This window comes from Athene noctua, chromosome 5, assembly GCF_965140245.1.
Source record: "Athene noctua chromosome 5, bAthNoc1.hap1.1, whole genome shotgun sequence".
NCBI lineage: Eukaryota > Metazoa > Chordata > Aves > Strigiformes > Strigidae > Athene > Athene noctua.
Genome location: NC_134041.1, coordinates 29,308,745 through 29,334,943, shown reverse-complemented (window position 1 = coordinate 29,334,943; position 26,199 = coordinate 29,308,745). Strand labels below are relative to the sequence as shown.

At 39.3% G+C, this 26,199-nt stretch overlaps 1 protein-coding gene across 8 annotated transcripts in view; it reads left to right on the top strand.

Annotated features, from left to right (window-relative positions):
• Positions 1-26,199, top strand: part of DNM3 (dynamin 3) — a 183,812-nt gene that overhangs the window by 136,406 nt on the left and 21,207 nt on the right. For 7 of the 8 annotated variants that reach the window (XM_074906854.1, XM_074906852.1, XM_074906853.1 and 4 more), the window contains one exon: positions 22,423-22,587. In XM_074906854.1, coding sequence (XP_074762955.1) covers positions 22,423-22,587 — 165 coding nt within the window. Of the gene's footprint in view, positions 1-22,422; positions 22,588-26,199 lie in introns of those variants that run through there. The other variant, XR_012633697.1, reaches the window with a different exon arrangement.

The following is a 26,199-nucleotide window of genomic DNA, read 5'->3' as shown; positions in this document are numbered from 1 at the left end:
CAAGTGAGTAATTGCACAGAAATGTACTCCCATGTAGTAATTGGGAGTAAATAAAAATTTGAAATTTCTTTTCTGCCAAAAATGTCACCAGGCTCATCCTTCCATAGCATTTACAGTGTAACAGGAAATGTAGTCATTGGACATGAGGGTGGAGGGCAGCTGGTGAATGGCCAGATACTTCTTTTTTTTCTCACTTACAGGGGAAAACAAGATGATCGGGAGAAACTGCATGCTGTTTCCCTTGACTTCATTTTGGACAAAAACAAAGATATGCAATGTCTAGTCTGATATATAGTTCATCCTGGATTTCCTAAACTTTTCCCACCTATCTTTTTTTGTGGAGATAGGTTTGTAATTACTTCTCACATGCCTAGTCAGACTCAAGTGTGTAAAATCCTCCATTCTGGAGCTGCATTCTCCACTCATGTAACTCTCCTTCCATGATATCATGTGTTCCTGCTTTGTGGTCACTCCTCAGCTCCTGTCCCACCCGTTTCCTAGATCCAGTATGGCCTTTGATTGACTGATGTCTTCCTTGTCCTACTATTTGTCGTATTATATGATACTTGATATATTGACTGTGCGAATTTTGGAGAGTTGGGATTTCCCAGTAGGAAGAACTGGCTATGGATGTTTTGTGATGTTTGGTCAGTGCAATTCTTTGGTGATTTTCATACCCTTGTTTCTAAAACTTCTGTTCCTGCAGTTGAGAAACCAGTGGTCTTACTGTGTTTCCTTCACATTCTTTCTCTTTTAAACTCAACCTCTGCTTTTCCTCCTTTATAATCAAGTTACTTGTAATTCAAATAGCGAATTATATGTCATAGAATGTTCTGCCATGTTCAAATAATGTATGTTAAATTATTTAGTTATGTATAAGCTCTGTGATGAGTAGATAAAGTTACCATGAGCTGTTACACATGGTGTGAGGCCCATTTCAGACTCCTTAAATTTGCAGATATTTAAGTTTTCCAGTCACATTTGTTGCACAGTGTTATTTATTCTGACCTGTTCAACAGTTGGGGTTTCTATCCTGCGTGTCAGCATACCTAAGGGCAGTTAGGAAAATCAACTAAAGAAACTAATGCAGAGCACGGAATATAAAGTTCATGAGAAAAATAAAGTCTTTTGCAATTTAACTTGACTTTCAGTTGTAGTATGGTGGTTTAAAACTCTGCTTGATTTGCAGACCTAAGTATTTTCCAGTGGAAGCAGGAATCTCCATATAATGAATAGAAGCCTTTGCACTCACAGGCCAGTTGTGCCTAGCTGTGTTCTGCAGACATTGTGTAGAAGTAGTCTGTAGTTGCTCAGGACCATGGTCTGGAAAAAACTGCTGCCCCATAATTCTAAATTATAGTTATTAAAGGTCATCTGACTGATTCAGATAGCAAATTCTAAGAAGCTTTGTGAGCAAGATTATCCTTAGCTCTGCTGTGAGGGCAGTGAACCAAATGGCAGGGGCTGTACACAGCTGTGAAAGTGGATAAAAGGACAGTCAGGCATCCTCTAATAGCTCAATGTCTCTTTCACATCACCTGTGACCTGAGATGTAGCTGCAAACACTCAAGAGATAGGAAGTTTCATGCCAGCTCTGTGCACCAAGGGGCTCTATCGGCATAGTTCCTTGCTGTTCCTCAGCTGAGAGCTTTGACGTAGGTAATAGTCTGACTCTATGAATGACACCAGTAGGCAGCCTCAAATGTGTTGGTGTCTAAAGCTGTGGGATTATACATGAACCAGAGTTGGTATATTTATATGTGGGCCAGTGTATGTCTCTACATACGTACAAGTAACCAATATGCTATGCAAATTTAAATTCTTACCCTCATTTGTAGGACTTCTTTGCTTCTAGAGCAATAGCTTCTGGTTAAGGGCTGATTAAAATGTTAAAGCTAAGGCTAACAGTGAGAACAAAATATAGCACTGTCTGCAGTCCTTAACACCATCTCTGTTGCCTTGGTATGCTGAAAATCAAGATTCTTCTTTAGAAAGCTCGTCCTTCAGTTGTCTTCAATAGTTAGAAAATATCAACTATTTACGCTCTTTGTTATATACTGCTCTGCAGGAAATACCTCTTAACCTGATGAGTGAGTGTGTATGCTCAGAAATGATTTAAATGCAACCAGTCAGGTCATGGAAAGTCTGGAAGATGGGCATGGTGAAGTTAATGGCATCAGCTTCCTGAGAGTTAGAATTTCACCCGTTGTGAGTGGGTGTGTTGTCCTTAGTGTTGTATGTTTTTAGGGGACTGTTGTTTTTTTCCATGCTTTCTGTAGTTTGATTAGTGTTCTGCTAAAATAAAGTTCTCCTTTCCTAGAACCAGTCCTGGCACTGTCTGATTAGGGCTGTGATTTCTGCCCCATGTCATATTTCTCTTATTTAGTTCCATCTTATTTATACAGTTTCTTTTGTAAGCCACAGCATGATGCCTTTCTAGCAGCTGTTTTTAATATTGTGAATAGATACTATTTGTCTGAAAGATGCAATTGTGGACCAGGATCCTATTTTGCAAACTTAGAGTAAAACATGGTTCCTTGCAGTCAAAGAATGACATGAGACAATTGATGGGTAATTGCGGAACAGCATACTGTCTGTGTTTTCTGTTAGAAGTTTGTCGCTAGCCTCTGGAAGCAGAGGGTCTTGAGGCAAAATACCTGTTTGTCACCGGTCTGGCTAGCAGAGGACATGGGATTTAGGATCGTTTTGTTACTAATAAATTCTGTAAAGAAGGAGCATGGTTTCTTTCACAGGAGCTCTCTCTTAGCCTGAGAAGGCAGTATTATGACTTGCTTGGAGCAGGTCTGGCAAAATGTCTTCATCTTTTGTTCTTTAAAAATACCTCACTCCAACATCTTTTGAGTATGCAGTGATTACTTTCTGCCTGTCATTTAAGAACAAGCAGTGATTAATCCTCCTGTTCTGCTTATTTACCAGGCTTTCTTCAATTCATCTCTATAATTTGACACTAGTTCATTTGAGTATCAATCCTTACCTGTTGGAAACACCTCAGCTTAAAGTATGATTGCAAATTTGATCATGTGGTTTTGTTGAGTCAGTTGTTCAAGTGATTTAAATTGGTAACCCTTGTGAACTAGCATAGATTTAAGCATGCATATGAAGTTCTTAATCCTTTTGTTTCAAAGAAGTCAAGAGAGAGTGGAAGGGTGTGTGTGCGCATGTGTGTGTTCTCAAATGTCTTTGTTCAAATACACTGAATGGTTTTCCTTTAGTGTATACAAGTATTAACATTTTCCATCAAAATTCACATCTTTTCTGATGGGATTGCACAGGGGAATTACATGCATTTCTAGGGATCTGTGTCTAGAATAATCTGTGATTATTCCTTCCAAGTCTGGATCTCTTGCTTGTAGACTACTTCACTGTCCCTTCATAGACAGTGGCTTCTTGGAAGCAGAAGCTCAGCTGTCCTGAGTGCCAGGTTCCTAGGTAACTGTCCATGTGCAACGTGACAGTAAAGCAAGGGAATTCAGATTTTCAGTGGAGTACTTAAATACACATCTTTTTTTCTAGTGAGGCTCAGGAATGTTGCTGTTCCATGAAAGCTAAAAGGATGCATCTCTTCTCAGAGTGATCTGTTCCTCCTCTGTGTGTTGCTGGGTTTTCAGGCAAAGTCTTTCCTGCCTATGCTCTTTCTAGTTGAATCTTCCATTTCAGATGTTGGAAGGATTTACTTGACCTAAAAGATACTTCTGTTTTAAAGTAGTTACATATATCTTACTTGCAGCTGCATTTTTTTCTGTGTTAAGCTCACTCTTTGGTATTGGTGGCCTTTAGGCTGCTCTTTCATAGATTTTTATAAAGTATATTTTATCATATATATAAGAGCGTTAAGCTATCTACCAGAGTTTACAGATTGTCACAAATACGATGTTCCTTCCAAATTCAACCCCCAACTGACAATGGAAAATTACAGTTCACGTATCAGTGATGATACTACCTCTTTTGTTGCTGAGCATTTTGGTAAAAACACCGCTTTACTATGGTAACTCCACAATCCCTTAGGAATGACTCTTCAACATTTCCAACCTTCAGTTTTTTTCTTGACAAGTTTCTGGCTATATCCTGGAAGACTTCTGGAGTCTGCTATGGATCTACAGTAACTGAAAATATGGGAAGCAGCATAAACTAAAACATGTTATGTTCAGTATGAAAAGGAATAACTTTGGTCAGGGCAGGTTTCCAGTGCAAATTAAAATGTCCACATTCACGCTTAACAAGCTAAAAACTCATTAGAGAGTGAGATAAAGTTACTAAGAAGGTACTACCAAGTTTCCACTCTGCACACCTGGACATCTGCAAAAACTAAGTGGCTTTGCTACAAAATGTAAGCTCTACTTGACAGAGAATGCTTTTGTTGTTATTCCTACCTGAAATCCCCAACAGTGGAGTTTTTCAGTCAGTCCAAGTTCAGGTGTCACAGTGTTCAGATCTGGTCACTTGTTTGGAACCGACTGATCTTTCTCTTGTTTTTATGACCTTACTTTACTGAGTTTAAAGTGCCTTTGCTGGAAGATATGCTTAAAAACATGCTTCCAAAATGTTGTGCTTATTTAAAAAAAAAAAAAAAAGAAAATGGAAGGAGAAAAATCTTATAGCCGAAAAAGTTATACATTGCAAGTTGTATACTCTTTGGACAGAGTACTGTTTCTTGCACAGCTTGCTGTGTGCCTGATAACATATTCCAGAGAGGCTATGCATGCAGCGAGCTTTTCATTCTGTTTCTTTGGGCATAGTACGGCAGGATATTTGAATTCGTAACATTTAGTCATAAAAGATGCAGAATGCATTGAATCCAGGCATTTATATGTCTTGAGAATAAACTGCACGTAGTCAACAGAGAAGCACTCTCCAGTGCTGTTAGGAAAAGCATTCTTTTCACATTTCTTCACAGTTTGCATTAGACATGACATACAAGAGCTAGAATATGAGGCAGAATTTGCGAGCAGCCACAGCAGTTCTTACTGGTTTTTGGGCTTCCCAAAGAGAACTGTGCTCAGTAGGTTGTTCTGCTGCCAAAGGTTTTATCATGTGGACTGAGTATCGTAACGGAACAGACACCACCATCTTCATGTGTTTTTAGACATGTTATTTACTGGGGTTTCCCTGAAGAAAGCTTAGAGATTCTTTCCTTATGAGTCACTAACCAAGTGATTGTTTTTATATAAACTTTCCTTCAGCTGGTTGGAGTTGGAACACAGTGTCTTCTGCTCCTTCTGGGGTCTGACTTTTCTCTTAATTTCTTTTAATAGTTGTTCCTGCAGCCAACAGGATGGTTTGAACCTCGTGGCCTTCCCCTGCATCCTCTCTGAGTTCCATAGTCTTGAAAATCACTGGTCTAGCCAGCAGAAGTGCTGGTGGCAATCACTATTTGTGTGTAATTCCACTTTTCAGCTTTCTACCTTGTGGTGCTTTTTCAACTCTGCACATTTACTTGTGGCTTAGAGAGCATGTACTGTTGACATTAGCCAAACTGGAGTTTGCATTTTATGTGCTGGAATTAAAACAAAAAGTTGGTATTTGACTCCAGCAGCATAAAGGTTAAAAGCTGTGAAGCACTGGGTTTCCATGATGGAAATCACTGAAGCTGGAAACACACATGCCTTCTCTTACATACCCCTGAATCCTTTCCTGCCCTCTCTCGGTGGCTGCAGCGAAGTCTTCTTTTGCCAGTGCAGTGGTGCAGAGTCACTTTTAATTACCTCCTTCCACTGCTTTTGATTTCAAGCCCAACTGATGGTACCAAGCACTGAGCCACAGGGATATCTCCAGGCAAGTCCTGTGTATGTCAGGCAGCCTTACTAGGCAGATGCTATACAGCCTGCTGCACTTCCTTGTGATTTTTTTTTTTTTTTACTACATTTTATTTCTTTTAGACTGAGACAGAAGCTATGTTAAAATCTAATAACTCTGTAATGCACTTGTACATGTGAAATTCTAGGTTATGATCACCAACTTCTCTTCTGCTCCCTGGCCTTGCTTCAGATATTTATACTCTGCATGTACATGTATGTCATGATATGTATGTTTGATTTCACGGGTAACATATCCTGTGTATATAGATTTGTAAAAATGCATGGCATTATTTTAAACCAAGAAGTATGCAGAGTTCTTTGAGTCTTTTTCATAACCCAAGATTGGATTTCTTTATTTTTACAGGAACAGGAATGGTTTAGCTGGAATGAAAATGTTCATTCCACTGCATCATTAGCTACAGGCAATCTTCAGTTGAAGCCTAGCCCATTTTTCATGCTAAACCTCTAACAGTTTGACTATTAATCAACATGTAGGATGAATTTCTGGGGCTGAGAATGATTGTCTGCATGCCTGTAATTTAAGCTGAACTCCTGTTTTTCTTATGAAAGGAAGGTAGCCAGAAAATAAATTATATTTTAAAGAGTTCACCCCCCTCTTACCCCCTTCTACCACTCCCCTTCTGATAAACACCCCAAAAGTTTTCACTAGGAGGATATGGAGATTTAGCTGGAGTAGCAGATCCTCAAATGTGTCATTTGATCCTCTACTAATTCTAAAGCAAACTTCTGTTGGAAGACACTAGTCACTGACATGTGATTATCTCAGGTGTGATACTTAGTACCAAGGGTCCAATCCAACTTCCTTTTACTGATTTAAATGTTAATTTTAGGGTCTTAGATAAAGATTTTTCTTCCTATCTCCATTACGTGGAAGCTGTAACCAGCAGCCCGTGTGATAACAGGAGCATCAAGACCTCTAGGCAGCTTTTACCTGCCTTTTCAGCGGCCTGCTCTCACACAAGGGTCACACCCTCTTTCCAAGTTGGATGAAGGCTTCTGGAGGGGTGACAGAAGGTGACAAGTAAACCCATGGGACCAGCTCATTGTACTGACAGTGACACTCTCTGTTTGCTCCTCCTGCCATTCAGATCACTCTTTATGGCCAGGCCCCTCTCCTACCTACATACAATCCTGTAGAAGGTGAAGATTCAGAGGACTGATCCTCCAGTTCAAAGACAGGAAAGGAAAAATCATGCTTGGAAGGGCAGGAATTGTTTCCTTACATTGCTTCTCTACTCTAGTCTGACGTGTCTCCCTAAATCATTCTGCACAGACCTGTGGAACATGCAGTACTTCTCCAGCCCCCAAACAACAGTCTCCATGCCTGGTGGCTTCTTATGAAAAGTCTTTTCCAAAGGCCACATTCCTCTTTTCCCAGGCCCAGTAAGCAGCAGAAGCAGTTTTGGGTCGATCAGTGTGTGCATGGGAGTTTTTGGAGACCACTAACCAAGTATCTTCGTTCTTTCCTCCCAGATATACTCCCCAGATTAATGGGAGAGCTGACGCAGAGCCCTTTCCAGCTCGGAGGCAGGGGAGTATGGTTTGGAACATGGACAAGGACCTTGTGGGGGAGGAGGGAAGGGAGACATATAGTTCATATAAGATGCAGTGCTATTTGAATTTAACTGTCTAGTGCTCTCAAAGACTGTAGTGCTCCACGCTGTGGAGGCTGAAAAGCAGTTTCAATGCTATTGTGATAAAATCTTGTTCTGGCCATGCAGTTTCATTTGATTCTTAATGAAATAGTGCAGCAGTCCTGGAAACAAGGGACATGTAAAGCATTATCTTTCACCAGAAGGCACATAGCCTCCTCCTCCAGTGATCCAGACAAGATCGCACCAGTATTGTACAGAAGAGTGTTCCCTCTATTGGACCTGCATTGCTTGTAACAGAGACTACCAATGCATTTGATCTTTTCATGGCCACATTATTGAAGTGTCTTGGGATTATCTGATGCTTAGTTAGAGGTGTTTGGGCTCTCTTTTCTTTTGTTATTGCTACCTGATGAGCTCACAGTCCAGTGCAGCAGCTGTCATTATTCTGTCAGCATATAACTATTATTTTATTCTGTTTCTGTTTTTCCAGTCCTTGAAGTTATCCCTGTCTTCCAGAACACTGTTCAATCTCCCACTGTGTTGACAATAACTCACAATTTTGTGTTATGGGCAGAAACAAATTTAATTGACAGGTTCATGCTATTTTATTTCAGTAAGACTGATCCATTGGACATTTCAACAGTGAAATCCTTCAAGGCTTCTAGTTCTTCTTCACATCTTATCGTTTATTTATCTGTTAGGGTTTTTTACTGTACCATTCTTTCTTCTTCATAAACTTGTCAGTCTCCGAGAGTATCACTTTGCTGAACCAAAGATTTGTAAAGTTTCCCTCAGTCAGAAGATCAGTTAACTTACTGAGTCTGGCATGGTCTGGCATCTTTTTTTTTTTTATTATTTTTTATTTTACTTAAAGTCTTTATTTAGAAACATGTTCAAAAGCCTTGCACACAGTCATGGTTCGACTGACAAACCTGTACTTGCATCACTTTTCTTCCCATTTTGTTGAGTGTGGGTGCTGCAGTTATAGTTCCATAGACCCAAGTACCATGCTGATACCTTCATGCTGTGATTCTGCACCCACGCCATGGGCAGTAGCAGGAGCTGTTGTGTTACTGGCAGCTGATGACTGGATATGGGTGTATATCAATGATACTTTTAGGAGATTCTGCACAATATATCTTTCTTTTTTGAGGGTAGCAATTTATTCCCTTGCTGCCTCTCTTCACATCTCCTGTCCTGGTTAGGAAAGAATGATAATGATACAGTAAGTCTGGCTTCACCTGAGACAGTTGGTACAAGAGTGCAAGAACTTTTGTATGTGAAAGCTTGGTACTCAAAATACTTTGCTCTGAGGGACCAATGGAAATCATCTTGTCAAATAGCAAGCTTCAGGGCCAATGACTCAGGTTTTCCTCAGCTCTGGACTGGATGACAAGAAACTGCCCATGACAGCCCTGAGGAGTTGAAAGCGGTAATTCACACTCCTGCGACACAGCATTTTCTCCTTTGATGTTATCAGTAAATTCCACCCTGAAATACAGCCTTCAATTTCAGAACATGGTCTTTTCTCCATTCCTCCCTTGCTGCTTGCCCAGCCACTGACCGGTTTTCCTTTTCAGGGCTTTTAATTTTTATATTAATTCAGTTCCCATTCCTCTTCCAACGCTTCCAAACATACAGTTGCGTTCCCTCAGGCTGGTTGATGTGTTAGTGCATGTTTTACATAAGCCTCCACTTTCTCCAGACATGGTCACTCATGGTTCACATTACTGTAGGTTTTCTTGCCAATAACCATTGCCCCTGCACACACGAATCTGTGTGTGGGTGTAAAGAAGTACATGCATTTGTAGGCATCTGAATTTAAATTGTGCCAGTTTATGCTGAGGTATGTTTCTGTCTAACTCTAGAGAGTATTAGGCACAAATAAAAATACTTTAATGTGAAATATGTACTTATCAACTGAAAAATCTGCACCCTCTCAGATGTCTTGTCAATCTACATGTCTCAAAATGTGTAGTATCCAGGAAACTGTGGTGTTAACCTTTTCTAGTCCATGCTGAACATGTGAAAAATCAGTACTTTTTTGTGTTTGCATGGGATCTTTGTTCACTGTGATTAATGGTCCACTAACAATGTCCAATACAAGTTCAGTGCAATGTACAAAGTGTCTTTGATGCCAGACATTCTACAGTGCTGTGCAGAAACTAAAGCTAATAGTCGTAAGCTTGAGACGACTGGAATGTTTTCAATTTACTTTTAAACAAATGACTTTATTGTGCCATTCTCACATGGGAGTAAATTCCACAGTCTTAGTGCCACATTAGACAAAACTTTTTTACCTGCTGATTTCTGTTTATACTTGGAGAAGAGAAATTAACCTCAGTTAGATATTGAGGGGAATAGGACAGGACTATTAAACTCGGGAATTTTGCCAGGAGCTTTGCTGGGAGCAGAGTGAGATGCAGGAGTACAGGATGTAGCTGACGGATGATTTGTGGTGCAGAGCGGGGTTTAGGAATTCTGTGTGCCTGAAAATCAAACTCATGCAGGGCACCTATAGGATAAGCTTTAAAACTGTTTTTGCCACTTCTGGAATGTAAGGAAGCAGTCTGAGTAAATGTCAGTGGATATTGGGAGGAAGATTCCTAGTGACTGTAGTTAGAGATAAATAAGGCTCAATTCCTTGAAAGTAACAATTCTCAAATAAGTAATGGGCATCTGTTCTCATAAAGGAATGACATGTCTTGACTTCAAGAAGAAGAGGTGTCTCTGAGTTTACCACATTGTTACTGTAATGGTAAAGATTTTCAGACCAAGAGAAGGAAGTTTAGAAAGAATGACTCTTTAATGCTTATAGGATGGTCTAATACCATGGATTTGTAAAAATATAAAATAGTTGTAAATTGCTTAAATAAGGAACATGGATCCATTCAGTGTTGCTCCAAGTGGTAGACCCTCTAATACTAGTAAGTGCATTGTAGTCTTCAGATAGGTATAATACGGAGCCCATTCCAGTAACTCCTTTTGATTGAAACATGACTGTACATTAATTACTAATAGAACCAAGAACACTGGATTTTTTTTTTTTAACTGCTCACTAGGCCTTTTTTGTACTAAACCTTCTTTTACAAGGCTTTTGTTTTGTGCTTGTTATGGTTTTATTGCTTTATAAATCCATAAGCAATCAAGTAAAGGTTTGAGTTTTGCTTTGACTAATGTTTTTACTCTGGCCATCTATAATTCATTAATATTTATATTATGTATCACTGTGTGGAAATGCAAATAGAAAAAAATATAAGTTTAGGTGATGCTTAGGTAAGTGCAATTGCAGAAACTGGACAAATAAATCCACTTGTGAAAATTGCTTTAGAGCCTTTTGTCTTCCTCTGATGTTTCTAACCACTGTCTGGTCTTTTCCAAAATAATAGCTCATCTCTGTGCAATGGCTTCCCATAAAACCTTACCTCATTTACAAAATGAATGATGTAAATGGTTCAGATCAATCTGCAGCGTCCTCAGAACCCTAAAGCCTTTGCTGCCACTGATTAGGCCTTTAGAGGAAGATACACCTAAAGCTTTTGTAGACTGTCAAAAGCAATAGGGAAAAGGGTCTGAAAGCTATCTCCATTGTGACCTTACAAGGCAGGGAAAGCCTGTCCAGTTGGTTTCTTCTTACTTGGTAGCTTTTTTCGTTTTTCAAAAAAATGGTCTATGTTTGATCATTACTGAAAAGAAACCAGTATGTGTGTATAGAGGGCAAGCTTTTACATAGCCAAATGCTGCCATGAGTCAAAACTGAGATCAGGATCATTACTCGGCAGTGCCAGTTCTTTCCTGGGTGATGCCTGTATGTGGTTTATTTCCAGGAGCAGAACAATGACTTTGCTACAAATCTGGATTTTCTAAAAAGTCCAAGATGTGTTTTGGGAGTTATAATAAAGCTTCTCTCTCTGTGGTGGGGAAAAAACCATGTAGGAGAGGGCAATATCACTTTTGTTTAAACTAGGCTGAATGTTACTGGGCAGCAGCTCTCCATCCTGTCCCAGCAACAGTTGCCCAGCTGCCCTCTTCAAATGGGAAACACAACTTGCAGAGGCTGTATTAGCTTTCCAGACTGGGTAGAGTAAGGAGCAATTATGTGTTTTTGCCTAAGACTCCTCAAACTCTGCCTCTAGCCCACTCGCTTCCTGCCCATCTGGAAAGACAGGCCCCTCACTTGCAAAACGTCTTGGGAAAAGAGAGGAGGAATGAACAGCTTTGATGGAAGCATTTCATCCCCTTTGTCTCCCCAATGCCTGTCTACAGTAGGGATGTAATCTGTGCTTAAAGGTGGCTCCCTGGGGGGCCCCAGTTTGGCAGGCAGACTGGTAGGGAACACGTGCTCTGAAACCAGAGGGTGTCTCAAATGAAATTATACTTGAATCTCACCATGAAGGTCTTAATCCATGAGTCTTAATGTGTCCATAAGGCTATAAATTTGGGGATTTTGACCTCAAAGTCTTCAAGTGTTTAAAAATAGCTCACCTATCCTCGTTTTATCACTTCATGTACTCTGACACAATTTTGGAACCTACCTCCATCCCATCTAGCAGGGGAACACTATAATTAAGAATCAGTTTTGAAAGGCTGTTCTTTCTTACCTTAAGGCAGAATAAGACTTTATGTATTTTGCAGATTATAAACAATTCATCGGCTAAAATTAGCAGTAAAAAGGGAGCCCCAGTTCTTTCCTGCACTGTGGTTTGTACCACAAAGACTTAGTGTTTTTAAATCATGACAGAGCTCTCTAAAAACCTTGAAAGCATATTATGTATGTGTCACTTTGGCTCAGTTAGGAATAGTCTCACCTCTAAGCCAGAAGGCCATGGGTTCAAGTTCCATGCCCGCCCTTGGATTTAGCTGTCTCACAGTAATTTTATTACAGAAAACATTTTAAAATAGAAACATAGGGGAAGAAGAGTGAAACTTTTGTATCTGTAACTGCACTGAGAGACATTCAGTCATTGGGATGATACGTTAAACCACTGCTCTTAGAACCCATCTTTGCTCAGCAAGCATAACCCCTCTAAAAGAGAGAGAGGCTATCCCTAATGTTGTGGCAGTTTTTTCTCCTCTTGACAAAACCAGTTCTAATCCTTGGGAGTGTGTGTGTGAGCTACTGTTCCCTGTCTGAAAAAAATTTTCATTTTCATTGTGCTGCTGCAAGGAAAATGTACTTGATTGTACATTGCTGTGCAAAAGCTGAAAAATTAGAGATGTCAAATGAGTCTTGACTTTTGTTGCTGACCAGTAACAGAAGGGAGGGAAAAAAAAGATCAGTCCTTTGAACTAAAAATGCCATAGGTCATTCAAAAAATTAATTTGCAAAAATATCCAACTGAAGTGTGAAGTTAAGGTTGTTTGTGGCAACAATAAAGCCAGGTGATCTTAACTGCAAAGGTAGACTGAATTGTGTTTGCTTGGACCTCGGGGTAGAGTGCTAATCACTGATATCCTTTAACTTCCCTATAGAGAGGAGGTCAGAGTGACTGAAGCGTTAAACTTTATAGGTTCGTTTTGGTTTGTGCCAACATGCATGTGGGTTTATAATATGAAATGTTTATGTTTGTTGCTTGCAGACATGTGTATTAACTTAGCAGAATCTCACTGTCTCTTAAATACAATTTGCTTTTATTTTAGGGAGGGGGAAAAATAATCTTTGATTTTTCTACTGTTTTTATAGAATATTTAGAATGGTTTTGGCATATTTATACAAAATGTCCTAAAGCAGTATCTAATTTCATTTGGTCCAGGATTATGTGCAGCATAGTGGCTCACAACTCATTTTTTTCCCTGAAAATAATGTTATCCGTTAATTTTCAATTTCTGTTCTTGTGGCATGAATTCAGAATTCTCCTGGATGGATGATTTTGTTTTGTTTAGAAATCAGTAAAGCACTTGGTGTTTTCAAATTCATCTTCTAATCTGTTTTGAGGCTTTTCTGCTATAGGAATGTTGAGGCTCAAACTTTTGCTTGCAAAGTTAGAGCAGTTCTTAAATGGAGAGTATGGATGGTGGTAATCTATTGGGGTAAGAATTCCTGTCAGTATTTGTAGATCACTGTCACTCTACCTGACGGAGGGCTTATGGAAAACTTAATAATGTGTATGAGAGCTTTGAATCTTAGGATTTGAAATATCAAATGAAATGTTTTGATGAGAACTCTGGCCATGATATGTTTGTCATATGACTGACATCTGGGAAAGGTAGATTTATCTATATAAGATGCTGGTGGTTCTTATATGTCCACTTGCTAAATTAAATTAAGTACATTCCTGTTGTTATTTTTTTTTTTTCAGATAAGCAGTTACTGGGAGTGCTATAGAGACTATGAGAATTGGGGTAAGAGATGGGGACATAATCCATCTTGTCCTGGCAGGAATGCTGGCTCATTTAGTTACATCTGGGATGTGGGTGGGGTGGTCTGTGCAAGGCTTGACTTTGTAATGGTCTGTCAAAAATCAGGGTAAAGGGTGGGCTAGCCAGCTTGCCTGCTAGGGGAGGTGTCCACAAGACAGATTTCTGTACTAAGAAGTGGTCCATGCTGGGAGAAAAAGATTGAGAATCCTTTCTGTAGAGCCTGGCTTAGCTGTATTGACTGAATGTGAGGCAAAGGGGAAAGGAAATGGTGCTGCTCTGGAGCACAGTGATCCAACTGTGTGAAATCAGTGTGGGTGCTATTAAAATACCATCTTCCTCTCCCTTCCCCTTTCCTTCCTCCCTCCCTCCCCCTCTGCTGTCAGCCTGGCTGAGGAAAAGTCAAATAACGTACGACTGTGTTCCTTGGCATCACAACTGCAATTTCCCTTTAGGGGCTTCAAACTTGAGAATGGGAGGTTTTAAATCTTGCTGATTCGTGCTGTTCCAGCAAGCATATGTGTGAGGAGAAAGAACAATGCCAGTTCAAAACAGAAATCACAAATGAGAAATCATTGCTGTTAAATCAGGTGTTGCAGAGGCCAGTGGAAAAATCAGACACTAAGAAAAGTAGGAAATTACTTTGTTTAGAGTTGGGAAGGTTAATGAGAATGAATTAGAAAGTGCTCTCTGTGTATTCAGTCCCTGAGGATTTGAGCAAAGTTAGAGGGATTTATTTACTGATTATCCAGACTATACAACTGGCAATAAGATTAAGTGAGGAATTTTGGAACATGCTGACATTTCTTATTTGCATCATTTACTATGGAGAACATTTGTCGGTACTGCACTGAGTTTGTGGTGAACCAGGGCTTAGTCTGGCCCAGCAGAGATGGATCTGGTACTTCTCATGGCTTGAGGGATGTGGGGGTGAAAACAGTTTAACGTCCTCTTTTGTGTCTCAGAGAGGAAACATCAAGTTTGTCTAGGTGCTTATCAGAGGAGAATTTCAGAATGTTTTCCTAGACATCATTAATTACAGAAGAGTGCAGTTATAGGTGACACATTGCATTAGATCAACTAAAAATAGAAGACAAGGCTGTAATTTATAGAGCCCCTGCATTGGACGCTGTACAGAGCTCCCCCAATATAAGGCCTCCGCCAAGTCCGTCCCTCCCAGCATACACACAGATATGCACACTGCCCTTCTCCTCCTGTATTCAAATTTCTTTAAACCAGGTTGGTAAATACTGAAGCGTTACCATCTCAGCTGGAAGAAATGAAGGGGGAACATGGAATTAGGAGCTCAGTACAGGATCTAGGAAAAACAGAATTGTGATTTTTATTCTTATTGTGGGTGCCTGCTTCTAAAATGATCACATTTTGTGAAGAACATACAGCTCCTGTATTATACACATAAACACATGAAGTCATAAGCCAGGTTTTAAATGTGTCATCTTGGACAGTGTGTTTTCCAAGATTTGCCTTCACTAACCCACTGTCCATGCACTGAGCATGCACGTGCCCCGTTTTAATCTCCTAAAGTAAGACAATTCCTTGTCCTTAAAGGAGTCCTCCAGCCAAGTCTTGTGCACTGTTGCTGGAATAAGGAAGATTTTGTTAGTGACCTTTTCTTGCATGGTTACTGCTAAGTAAAAGTCCTCAATAGTGATCAGTTCTGCCAACATTTCTTCTAAGAATGGTTTTGATAAGGAAGTAAGTAGCAGAGATGAAAGGCAAGGTGTTATTTCAGTATTTGTGATTACTCCTAATACTTCCCTGATCAGCATCATGGGTGACCAATTCTCCTGCTTTCTATTTTCATCATCCTTGGTAGAAGCTCCAAGACTTCTAGTTGTTTTCCTTCTTAGGGGAACTGCATACCACAGCCAGTAGTTTTAATCCTTTAATCTTCAGATGTCTGGTTGATGCCTCCACCCATTGACTGCCTCTTTTCACAGAAATTATCCTGTTCCTTTCACAATTAATGTCCACTGCTGGATCAGACTGTTGTCTCTGGGAATGGTTTCATGCATTTGGTAACAAGTGCACCATCAATTTCAGCCAGAACATCATCTGGGCTAATCATCACACTTCAAGTCGCTGTCATCATGACTTGAATTCCAGGGTAACTCACCGCTATTTGAGACTTCCCAATATCCATTGACCTCCTTCTACACTGAAATAATGGCAAATATCATGCCAATAGCATCTCACATCCTAGATTTCTTTTTCTAATGTTCTAATATGGGGCACTTCATGTGTTGTTATGACAAGGAAATTCTTTGACTGAAAAGTTTGCAAATTCCAAAGTAGTATTTGTTTTATAAACAAAGGTACTGTTTTCCTTATGCCAGCCTCTTTCTGCTTTTGCTTGTCCAGCAGTCTGTTCTGAAAGGCATGAAGCAGCTGTTGGCCCCAAATCAAAACTTGCAGCACAGGGAGGGTTATGTAAAAGCCCTTTGTGCGAGAGATGTACATGGCAGCAAATGGTGAAATTGGAGTACAGATTCTTTGAGGGGAGATGACTATCCATGGCAGTGTTGGTTTGTTTGTTTGTTTTTTTTTTTACTTGATTTTTGCATAGAACAAAAAGAAAAGTAGAAAATATTGGGGTGGTTTTTTGTGTTTTCAGAAACACTTTTCCTGTTGTAGTGTTGTGGGCTCATAATTTCATGCTGCTTTGCACCCAGTATCAGCCACAGGATAAAAGGGCTGCAAGAAGTTGTCTAGTTTTTACCCTGCCTCAAGGCAGGATCTCTGTACCTAGTCCATTTATGAGGGATGTTTGTCTAATCTTTGGAGGAGATTCTGCAACTCTTAGTCCATCTATTTCTGTGCTTCACTGTTCTTACCATGTAACACTTTCCAAATATTTGTTTGACATCTTTTCCTGTCTGCAAAGACACTCATCTCTTTCCTTCCAGAGGTGGTCTCTTCTGAACTCTCAAAATATGCCATAAATTTCTGGTAGTGTGATAACCAGATTTGGATGCACAATTCTTGTACTGATTTCATAATAGCAATGCACTGTTGACTAATACTCTGTTTATATTGCAATGTAGACACAGTTCCTTTTCTGCTGAACTGCTCCTTAAGTGGCCATTCTGATGCTCTATGTTTATAACTGATTTATTCCTGCCCAAGTCAAATATTTTCTATTCATAATGAATTTAATCTAGATTTTTAAACTGTTTCTCCAGATCAGTGTGAACTCTGGTTCTGTCATCTAACATATTCACATCCCCTTCCAGTTTCTTCTCATCTGCGAATGTAATAAGCACAGGCTAAAATCCACCATCCTGAGAATTAGGGCATTAATAATAAATACAGCCCATATGAAAGTTCCCTTGATAGAGTTTTTCAGTTTGACAGTGAGCCATTGACAGCTTTTGTATGGAAATGAGCATCCAACTAGTAACGGGAGGGAGAGCACACTTCCATTAATGAAAAAGTCACTTGAGGTTGTGTCAACAAGCTTTACTGAAGTCTGAAATATGTGGCATCTAATGTTAGTACCTTACCCATAAGATCTGAATCCCTGCTCTAAAAGGAGATTGGATTGATTTGACATGATTAGTTGTCAACCTGTTAAGATCTGTAAGACAAAAGTAACTCCAAATGTGTCAGAGTGCTGGTAATACATGATTCATTTCTGTCTCGTTGTTCCAAATTAGCTTCTTGATTGAAGAGGGCAGGGAGAGAGCCTAACGTAGGTTTTGAATGTTTGCAATCATAGAAGCTATGTAAAATCTGGGGAGCAGCATGTGGATTCAGCAGAAGGTTTTAGCTAATAGTCTGTACTATACAATGTCTGTAACCACAAAGAAGAATCTAAATAGGCGATTGTTTAAACTAATCCAGAGAGTTAAATAATTTTGAATCAAATAGAGCTAGGCTATCTTTCTTCTGCGTGGGTATGAAGTGTTTGCAAGGGAAAGCCAGATCATAGCCTCTGCTTAGAGCTGTTCAAGGCTGCTACTGAAAGCAGAGCAGCTGAAAGGGGCAGCCCGTGGGTGGCTCAGTAAAGACAACAGCAGTACAAAGTCAAGAGATGCTGAAAGCATGGAAGAGAGTGGCAAAGTCACCCTCTGAGGGAACAGGACAGCTTCCAAGCTACCCGGGAAACGCTCTTTTTCTGCTGCTTGCTTTGTTGTAAATGCACAAAAGTAATGTATTGTCATTTACTTGTGGTTCCTTCCAGTAAGAAAACCTCACTGTGTGAAGCCATCATGTGGTTTTAGCAGTCCTCTGGCAAAAGGCACGCTATGTACAGCTGAGAGTATGTTAACTAAATTATATATACAGCATCATACTGCAATGAAAAGAGAATATCAAGAATCAGTTGTAAAGATTTAGGAAAAAGCAGGGAGGGTTAGGACAACTGCAATGTCTGAGTGTTGGTGCGTTAAAGAAAAACTACTTGGACAGGAATTTATAAAATAGATTATATATTCAGCAGCTGTGAATTTAAAATATAAATACAGTCTTGAGGGAATAATTCATTTTCAGGTGGTGGTGGTTGTTATGAACTTGCATCTGTAAATGAAAGACATGAAAGCAGATTTTTAATTACCGGTTTCTCACTGCAGCCTTGGACTTATTTCTTAGCATACAGAGCATTGCTTTGCTGCTGCTTTGACTTTTACCCGTTTGTCAGTCACCTTCCAGTCTGCTTCCTCTCAGTCATTTTTAATAGAATGTCTTTGATTAGAGAAAATTGGTTGATACATTGATCTAATGAAAATGCTAGACAAATGCTCCTTCTTGGAACTGACATCAGGAATGTTATACAAGACATTCTTAAATATGCTGGCAGCTGCCCTGAATGTAATGAAATCATGGAAATTAGAAATATTGCACTCTCTGTGTGGCCAGCTCAGGACTGTTTTCAGTATTTTACCCAATTTTGCTGTGACTTTCAAAAGGAATCACTTTTCCTAAATTTTTCTTGGGACATTCATCAACATGCTTATAATTCCCACAATCAGGAAAATTATCCTGATATTCCTAGATACTATCCTTGCTTTTTTTTTATTGCACACATTTCCTTATGCTGACATCCCTTTGTACCATGCTAAATCATTCCTCGTACAGCAGAGAGTCTGCAGCCTTCAGAAGACCTATAACTTTTCTAGTAGAAATGTAGGATGAAATTCTATTCCCACTGCAGCCAGCAGTAAAATTCCCACAAACTTAAGTGGTTTGGATTTCACATGCATTTTTAGTCTTCTCTTGTATAACACTTTAATTAATCCTTACTACATTCTTAGTACAGAAGCTGTCTGAATACAGAAGTAGAACAGTGGCAATGATGCGTGCTTTGTGTTCCACTAGTACCTTTCCATGCAAGGATCACAAAGCAGCTTATGAAAGATGGGTGAGACCTGCTGTAGAGCATAAGGAATAGATATTACTTTCATTCTTCTAAAATGCAGAGAAGGTAGAATGGAAGGACCTTATCTCCGTGGCAATATGTATGTGTATCTAAATGGAAGCACTATCCTAGCTTTCATGTTACCTTCCTTCCCTTCATACATGTTTTCTTCACCTATCGCTTCTCTGTAGCTTTGGTGTATTTTCATCAGATATTCTGAATTTGAGTTTTCCGAGATTAATCTAATTTTCTTTACCTAGTTTTTAGCACTCTAGATTCTTCCACAGTTTCTTATTGGAGGCTTACAAAAGTTTCTACAATAATTGCAGTTGTGCGTGTTTGAAGTAATGATATTCCGTTCCTCTCAACAATTAATGGCAGTATTAAGCAAGACTCAACTGAACGAGAGCTTAGACCAGATTCATATGCTGTCGCTTAACACTTGCTATTGGAACTAGCAAGTTCTGGCTTGAGGATGAGGAGCACTGAAGGAGCACTGTAGCTGCCATGGCTGTTGGGGAAGGAGGTGTAGAAACCTGTTTCCACATTTTTCATTCTCCTTGTCTGTTCAGTATGCACATTCTGTTCAACAGCCATCAGAGGGTTTTCCTACGTATTCTGGTTTGGGTTTATTCATTGCAGCAGACTTGCAAGAGCCTTTCTAGAACACAGAGTGGCAGGGACCTGGACTGAGGGGTGGCTTGCACTGAATCTAGAGTCACCAGCATGCTCGGTGAGAAAACCAGCCATTTTCAAAGGATGACATGGAGATGTAATAGGGTGTCTACATCACTTCTGTCTTTACCGGGCAGCTTCACTCTCAGATGTTGCTGTTAGCACCACACAGAGACGGCTTACAAAAGAAAGCCTGATAATGCTCGTAGGTCTACTGTACAGCATAGAAATCTGTTAGAAGCAGATTTCCATGTGCATGATGCAATGCAAACAAGATGGTTTCTGGCATGAAAAGTCTTCAGTTGAAACATCAAATCATTAAGAATGCTATGGCCAGAAGCTTTTGTCATAAATTACTGTAAACTCATGAAAGATTGATCTTTTTTGATTTCAGAGAAAATAAAGCAACATTAGAAGTCAGCTCTATTATAGTTTCAAACAAGAGACAGTCTCCTGAAGTATTATCCACTTTCTGTAAATATCACCTATGAGCCTGTATATAAAAGGTTAAATGTTTGCAGACTTATCACCCTTTGCCTAAAAGATCAGAGACAAATTACTACTTTTACTTTACATTCTCTTGATGAGGATAATGATAAACATCTGTCACTTTGCTGCTTAGCCAGCTAAGAATCTTATTGCAATCTGTAATTTAAACAGTGAAGAAAAAAAGAAAAGAAAAAAAAAATACACTGACAAACTGCACTTTATATAGACAGCAAAGAAGAAAAGAAAGAGAATAGTATTAATTCAAATGCAGAGGAGCTTGGCAGGAGGCACTTTTGCTCTGCAGTTACTTGGCTAAAATCTGTGGATATATGATAGATGTATGATTTTCCATTTATTTGGTATTTTACAGGTAAAATTACAGTTAGTTTCTTTTCAGACATGGAGGCTAAGGAAAATACTCAATCTGTATGCTGTGACTTTTTGGCACATGCAGTTTATTAACAGAATTATTAAGGTTTATAGGGTAGTGTGTCTACTGGTGTTACAGAATTGAAAACACTGTTTTCATGAAGGGCTCTTTCAGTGTCCTGCACAGTCCCAACATTTTTAGGTAGCTAATTATTTTTCAAGTCCATAGATTAGCTGGTTTTCCATTAATTCATCTGTAATTAAAAGCAATCTGAACTTCTGAAACTTTTTACAAACATTTTGTTTTGTTTCTAAATGGTACATTGGATCTTATTTCTTAACAAAACTGTAACTTAACACACAACCGTCACCATTTCATTTCGACTGGACTGACCAAATCATAGTTTACAAGGAGTAGATAGAAAGTGATCTACCTGCCAGTGCTGGATGAGCAGAAGCAGACCCTGCGTTAGATGAAACTTGGATCTCGTTTTGGCCCAGCAAGAATGGATTTCATGCAGGGAGAAGCCCCTTTGGGGACATGTTTGCATATCTAATGCTCTTTCACTAATGGGTTAGCTACTGATTTTCACTGTTCTAGGAATCTGTAAAGCACTAGTGATGTGAAGATTTTAGCTAGATGCTATATTGCAAATGGAGTTGTGCTGACAGGAACCTGGCTGCTATATAACTAGTTTGTGTTATTGGGCTATTCACTTTTTGCAAGTACTTTTCTGTTTCTGTATGTTATGCTTCTAGGTACCAACAGAACAGGTTTAGAATTTATAGTCCATGCTAATATGGCTTTGGTGGTAACTTTCAGGGAGAAGTATTATATGTCAGAGTTTGGGGAAAGAACATTTTTCTTTGTACTTTTCAGGTTGAAATTCCATTCTTTTGGCATCTTTGAGCATCAGAAAGCAGTTTGGTTTTCGCCAAAAGGCTACTTTTCTTTTTTTAGGTTTTCTTATATAGGCCAGACCAAAGGAAAGTAAATACCTTCTAGCTTCCAGTTAAAGTTCCTGGTATTTTCTTTAATTAGGTCAGCTGTTTACATACAAAGAATGTTTTTTTCTGTCCAATGAAAAAGAGACATCTAATATATAATCCAGCCTATGTTATGCTGAGCCTTGAGCACTGGAACCAATGATGCTCTTGGTGTTATCCTTCATAAATCCTTTGCTTACATAGGTGCTATTCACATATAACAAATTTGAGGCTGAAGTGCAGAATTTGTCACAACTAAGTCAGTGTTAAATAACAAGGATGTTTTTTACCCATAGGAGGGTAAAATTAAGGTGCTGCTTTCTTGCATGGGTCAAGCTGACTGGATCTGAATGGTAAAAGATTTGATAATAAGTATTGCAGTAAGTGATCTGAGATAATTTATTGGGGTTCCATTTACCACCACATGTCTTTGTCTGAAAACTTTCTTTAATACAAAATTACAAATTTGTGTGGAAATATATAATGTACTTTGTGAAAAAGTTCTTGCATCTCATATTGCATTAACCTCTAAAAGTCCAGATTTCATGACATTAAATACTAATGTTATACAGGTCAGTAGTTCATATTTTAACCTCCAGACGTTGTATGAGTTATGTTGCAGTTACTACAGTGTAAGTCCCGTTTTTTTCCCCCCAATATATTTCTAGTTTACTGCAGTCTGAAAGACTTTTTTTTTTTTATGTGCAGTCTGAAAGACCTTTTTTTTTATGTGCAGACTGAAAACGATGAGAATGGGCAAGCAGACAATTTTTCAATGGACCCCCAGCTGGAGAGACAAGTGGAGACAATTCGAAATCTTGTGGACTCCTATATGTCTATAATCAACAAATGTATCCGAGATTTGATACCAAAAACAATCATGCATCTTATGATTAATAATGTAAGTAACAGCAAGGGTTCTAAATTATTTTAACGTCTGTCAAATTGCTTGCACTCATACAAACATGCCTCTTGAATACAGTAGCAACAACAGCAGATACTGAAGGGAAGAACACACTCCTCTAAATGGCACACTCTTAGACAAAATATTTCAGTCTTCTGTAGTAGCAGGAAGTTCTCCAGCCTTCTGAAAGGCTGGCACACTGCCTTGAGTGTTTACTCCAAAATGCTCAAGATTTAATTAATTTACATCTTAATCAGAAAATAAGTTGTTATTGAAAGTTAAATCAAGGATTTTTTTTTTTCTTTCTTTGTTTTGATAAAACAGGCAAAGGGAGTTGGGAGCTCCATCTAGGCAGTCTGTGAGAGGATCAGAGCAGAGCTGTACTTATTTGATTTTTAATCTGTACCCCTTTGTCATGGTTTCTTAAAGCAGTTCTTATTTTATTTGGGTTTATTTATACTTTCAGGTTACCATTTTCAAGGAATAAATCTAGAAGCCTTGGACATTGTTGTTTAGATAAGCACATGCAGTTGGTTGATTTATTGTATGTATCTGTCTGAGGACCTGAAGATTATTTGGTTAAAGAAATGGCTTTGAAATATCATTGTTTTTCCATTGCACTAGGATCTCAGCCTTCACCTCCTGGCAGAGTTCTGAATGAACCTTGTTGAAAACTAAGCTGAATATTAGTGTCACTGTTGCCATATAAATTAATAATGGAGTGCACAGCTCCTGTTAGTTATGGGTAGCACCTTTTCTGTTAGGTCATCAAACCAATCAGTTTTTACAAATGTAATATGCTATAAGGCAAATCTGGTTAGAAAGCAGCATTTACTTTTGACTCTGTCACCTCTAGCCTTAGTCTGATGGATTTCATTAGCCCTGTGGAATTTGTGTTGCGCTTAAGTGTTAGGTGGTCGGACAGGAAATTTCAGTGGGATTTCCTGGTACATATAATACAATCACAATTTTTGAACAAGACTAAAGATATTCCATTAACTTCTTTAGGTTTAGGGGAGTCAGGCTCCAAATAATGCTCTAATGGCTGAATTTCTAGAAGAGAAAATGCCCTTTTTCCCCCCCCCCCCCCCCCCCCTGAAATCAGCCATGCTCTCGAATTTACAGGGTGAGCAGTTCCCTCTGCGCTTTCCAGATCACAGCTAGCAACTTCCTCCTTTGACTTAGCGCAACTTCAGTGCCTTTTGAAAGGGCTGGGTTTTAGCTCTCATTTCATAAACTGCAGAGTTCGGTCAGCAGTTCCTTTTGAAAGTTTACATTCCATTTTCTGCCACTCACCTCCTCATATGGAATAGTTTAAGGGTCTCTGAAGTGCATGCTTTACTTAGAAGTAGAATACTATAAGATTTTATACTTCTGATCTCATCAGCTGTTACATGGGTAAAGTCTGCCATGCTGTCTGACCATGGCACACAGAAACAACCTACTTTGAACGTTGTCTACCTTTCAGTTGACTTCATAGTCCATAGCTGTGTTTGGGCTTGCTAGTGAGGTAAGATCTCCACCTCAATCCTAGAATTTAAATTTGTGGCGAAGAATCAAAACGTTTTAAAGGACTGTGAAGAGCGAGACTAAAAACATTAGCACACTTGTTTCTGTACAGCATAGGCAGTAAAATATCATCTTAAAAACAATAGCTGAAATACCGATTTTAAAAAATCAGTGCTATTAAAAATAAATAAATGCTTAAGACTGCTGGGCCATGCCAAAAGGTTGTACAAAGACCTGAAAAGCAGTGAAGCTGTGATGGAAGGTGGGTCCTGTTAAGTTGTGTGTGTGTGTGTTCCTTGGAGTCTTCAGAAGTCCAACCTATCCACCAGGAGTTAAGTGAAAACACCCTCTCTCCCCCTTAATGAGCATATTCCACAATTTCTGCTGCCCCATCATGTTGCCTCCAAAACTCTGGAAACAAATAGATCCCAAGGAGTTTGTTTCCATGGTAATTGTAACCTCCCAAGTTCTCCTAGAACTTCCTTTCCACTTTGTGGGCCTGTAAATGAGCCCTTAGAATTCAAGGGAAGTATCAGATTCAAACTCAGTATGCAGAAAATAATTAGATGCTGTCCCTAAGCATATTTGGAGGCCTAAGTCTAGATTGTTGTATTCCAAATGCATCCCTTACTCTTCCCTTAGGGTGGATGTTGATTACCTTAAAAGAAAATACATTTACCACACAGAACTGCATAGAGTTACCGTTAGCAATTCAAACATGCACAAACAAAACACACATTTCAGAATTTGTATTTCATGGTGCCTAGGTATCGCAGATTATACAAGAGGGGTGTTCTTACAGTAGAGAGTGTATACTCCATAAGCAGTGCTGTTATTAATCTCAGGTGAGTAGAAAAACTCCAAAGTACTTGTTACTACCAAACTTAACCTTAAGGAATGGATTGTGTTTGCATTTGAGTGATGGATGTTGTAGTCTGCCCACTGATGAATGAAGCTGCAAGCTCATCTTACCCCACTGCAGACTGACAGGGTAGGCTTTGTGGCATTGGCATTTCGGATGCTTGCTATGGTTCAGATTTGACTGCAGGTCTGACATCTGTGAAGGAAAATGTTTTAAACCATTCCTGAGAGTCTTTCTGTTTTCTAGAAAGAAGCAAAGGTGTGTTGCTTTTCCTTCCTTTTCCAAGATGGAGAAAGTGGCTATTGTGGAAGATCTTCCTTTGTCTAGTACAGTGCAATATGATTGCAGAAGGCTGGAGGTTGATCCAAGAACCACCCTTAATGCAGCAGTCTTCTTCTTCCAGAAGAGTTCAGAGAGTTGCTTGAGTCTCCTGCTAGTGGCAGACAGGGATCTCTCATGATAATTGTCACAGGCTGATTTTTTTCAAACAGATATCTGTGGTTTAACAATGCCTTTACAATCAGCTCTGGTCTTAATCTAATTTTAGGATGACGATGACTTCTTTTTTTGAAGTGATGCCATTAAAATGCTCATTTCATCGAGTAGAATGTGATGCTGTTTAACTATGATATCTGTTTTTAATGTGGAGTTTTTGGCAATCATGAGGAAAGTAGTGTACTCTGGCTCTTGATCAGTACCATCTACTGGAAAACAGCATGAGAGTCATGGAAAGTTTTTGCAGGCTTTGCTAAGAATTTGTGCATCTCCTGTTGTACGTGAATGGGAAATGACAGCCAAACCCAGGCAGTATGGTTTTGTTTCCCTGTAGGGTCTGTCCTGGTCTTCTTTTCATTGCCAGGTGACAATAAAGGGTCTCATACCCCTGCAATTTGACTGCTCTTACTGACCTTGTCTGAACAGAAACATTGCCTTAGTCTGTCAGGATTTAAGTCAGTGTTGCTGAACTAGCACAAACCCATGTGCAAACAGAGCTCAAGTTTACGTAATCAGAATTTTGGGAATGTATTATCTATCGTTGGTATCTCCAACTTGAAAAAGCTTTATAGAGTAAAAAAACAGGTGATAAACAGATCAGAACAGCAACAGAAGTCTCAAATGCAAGGATTTAGTCAGCTGTTGGTCTATTTACCACAGTCTTATTTAATCAGAGTACCTCTAGCTTTTTATCTCTCTTAATGCGGCCCAGGTTTCCATAACCAGGACAGGCATAGCAGGAA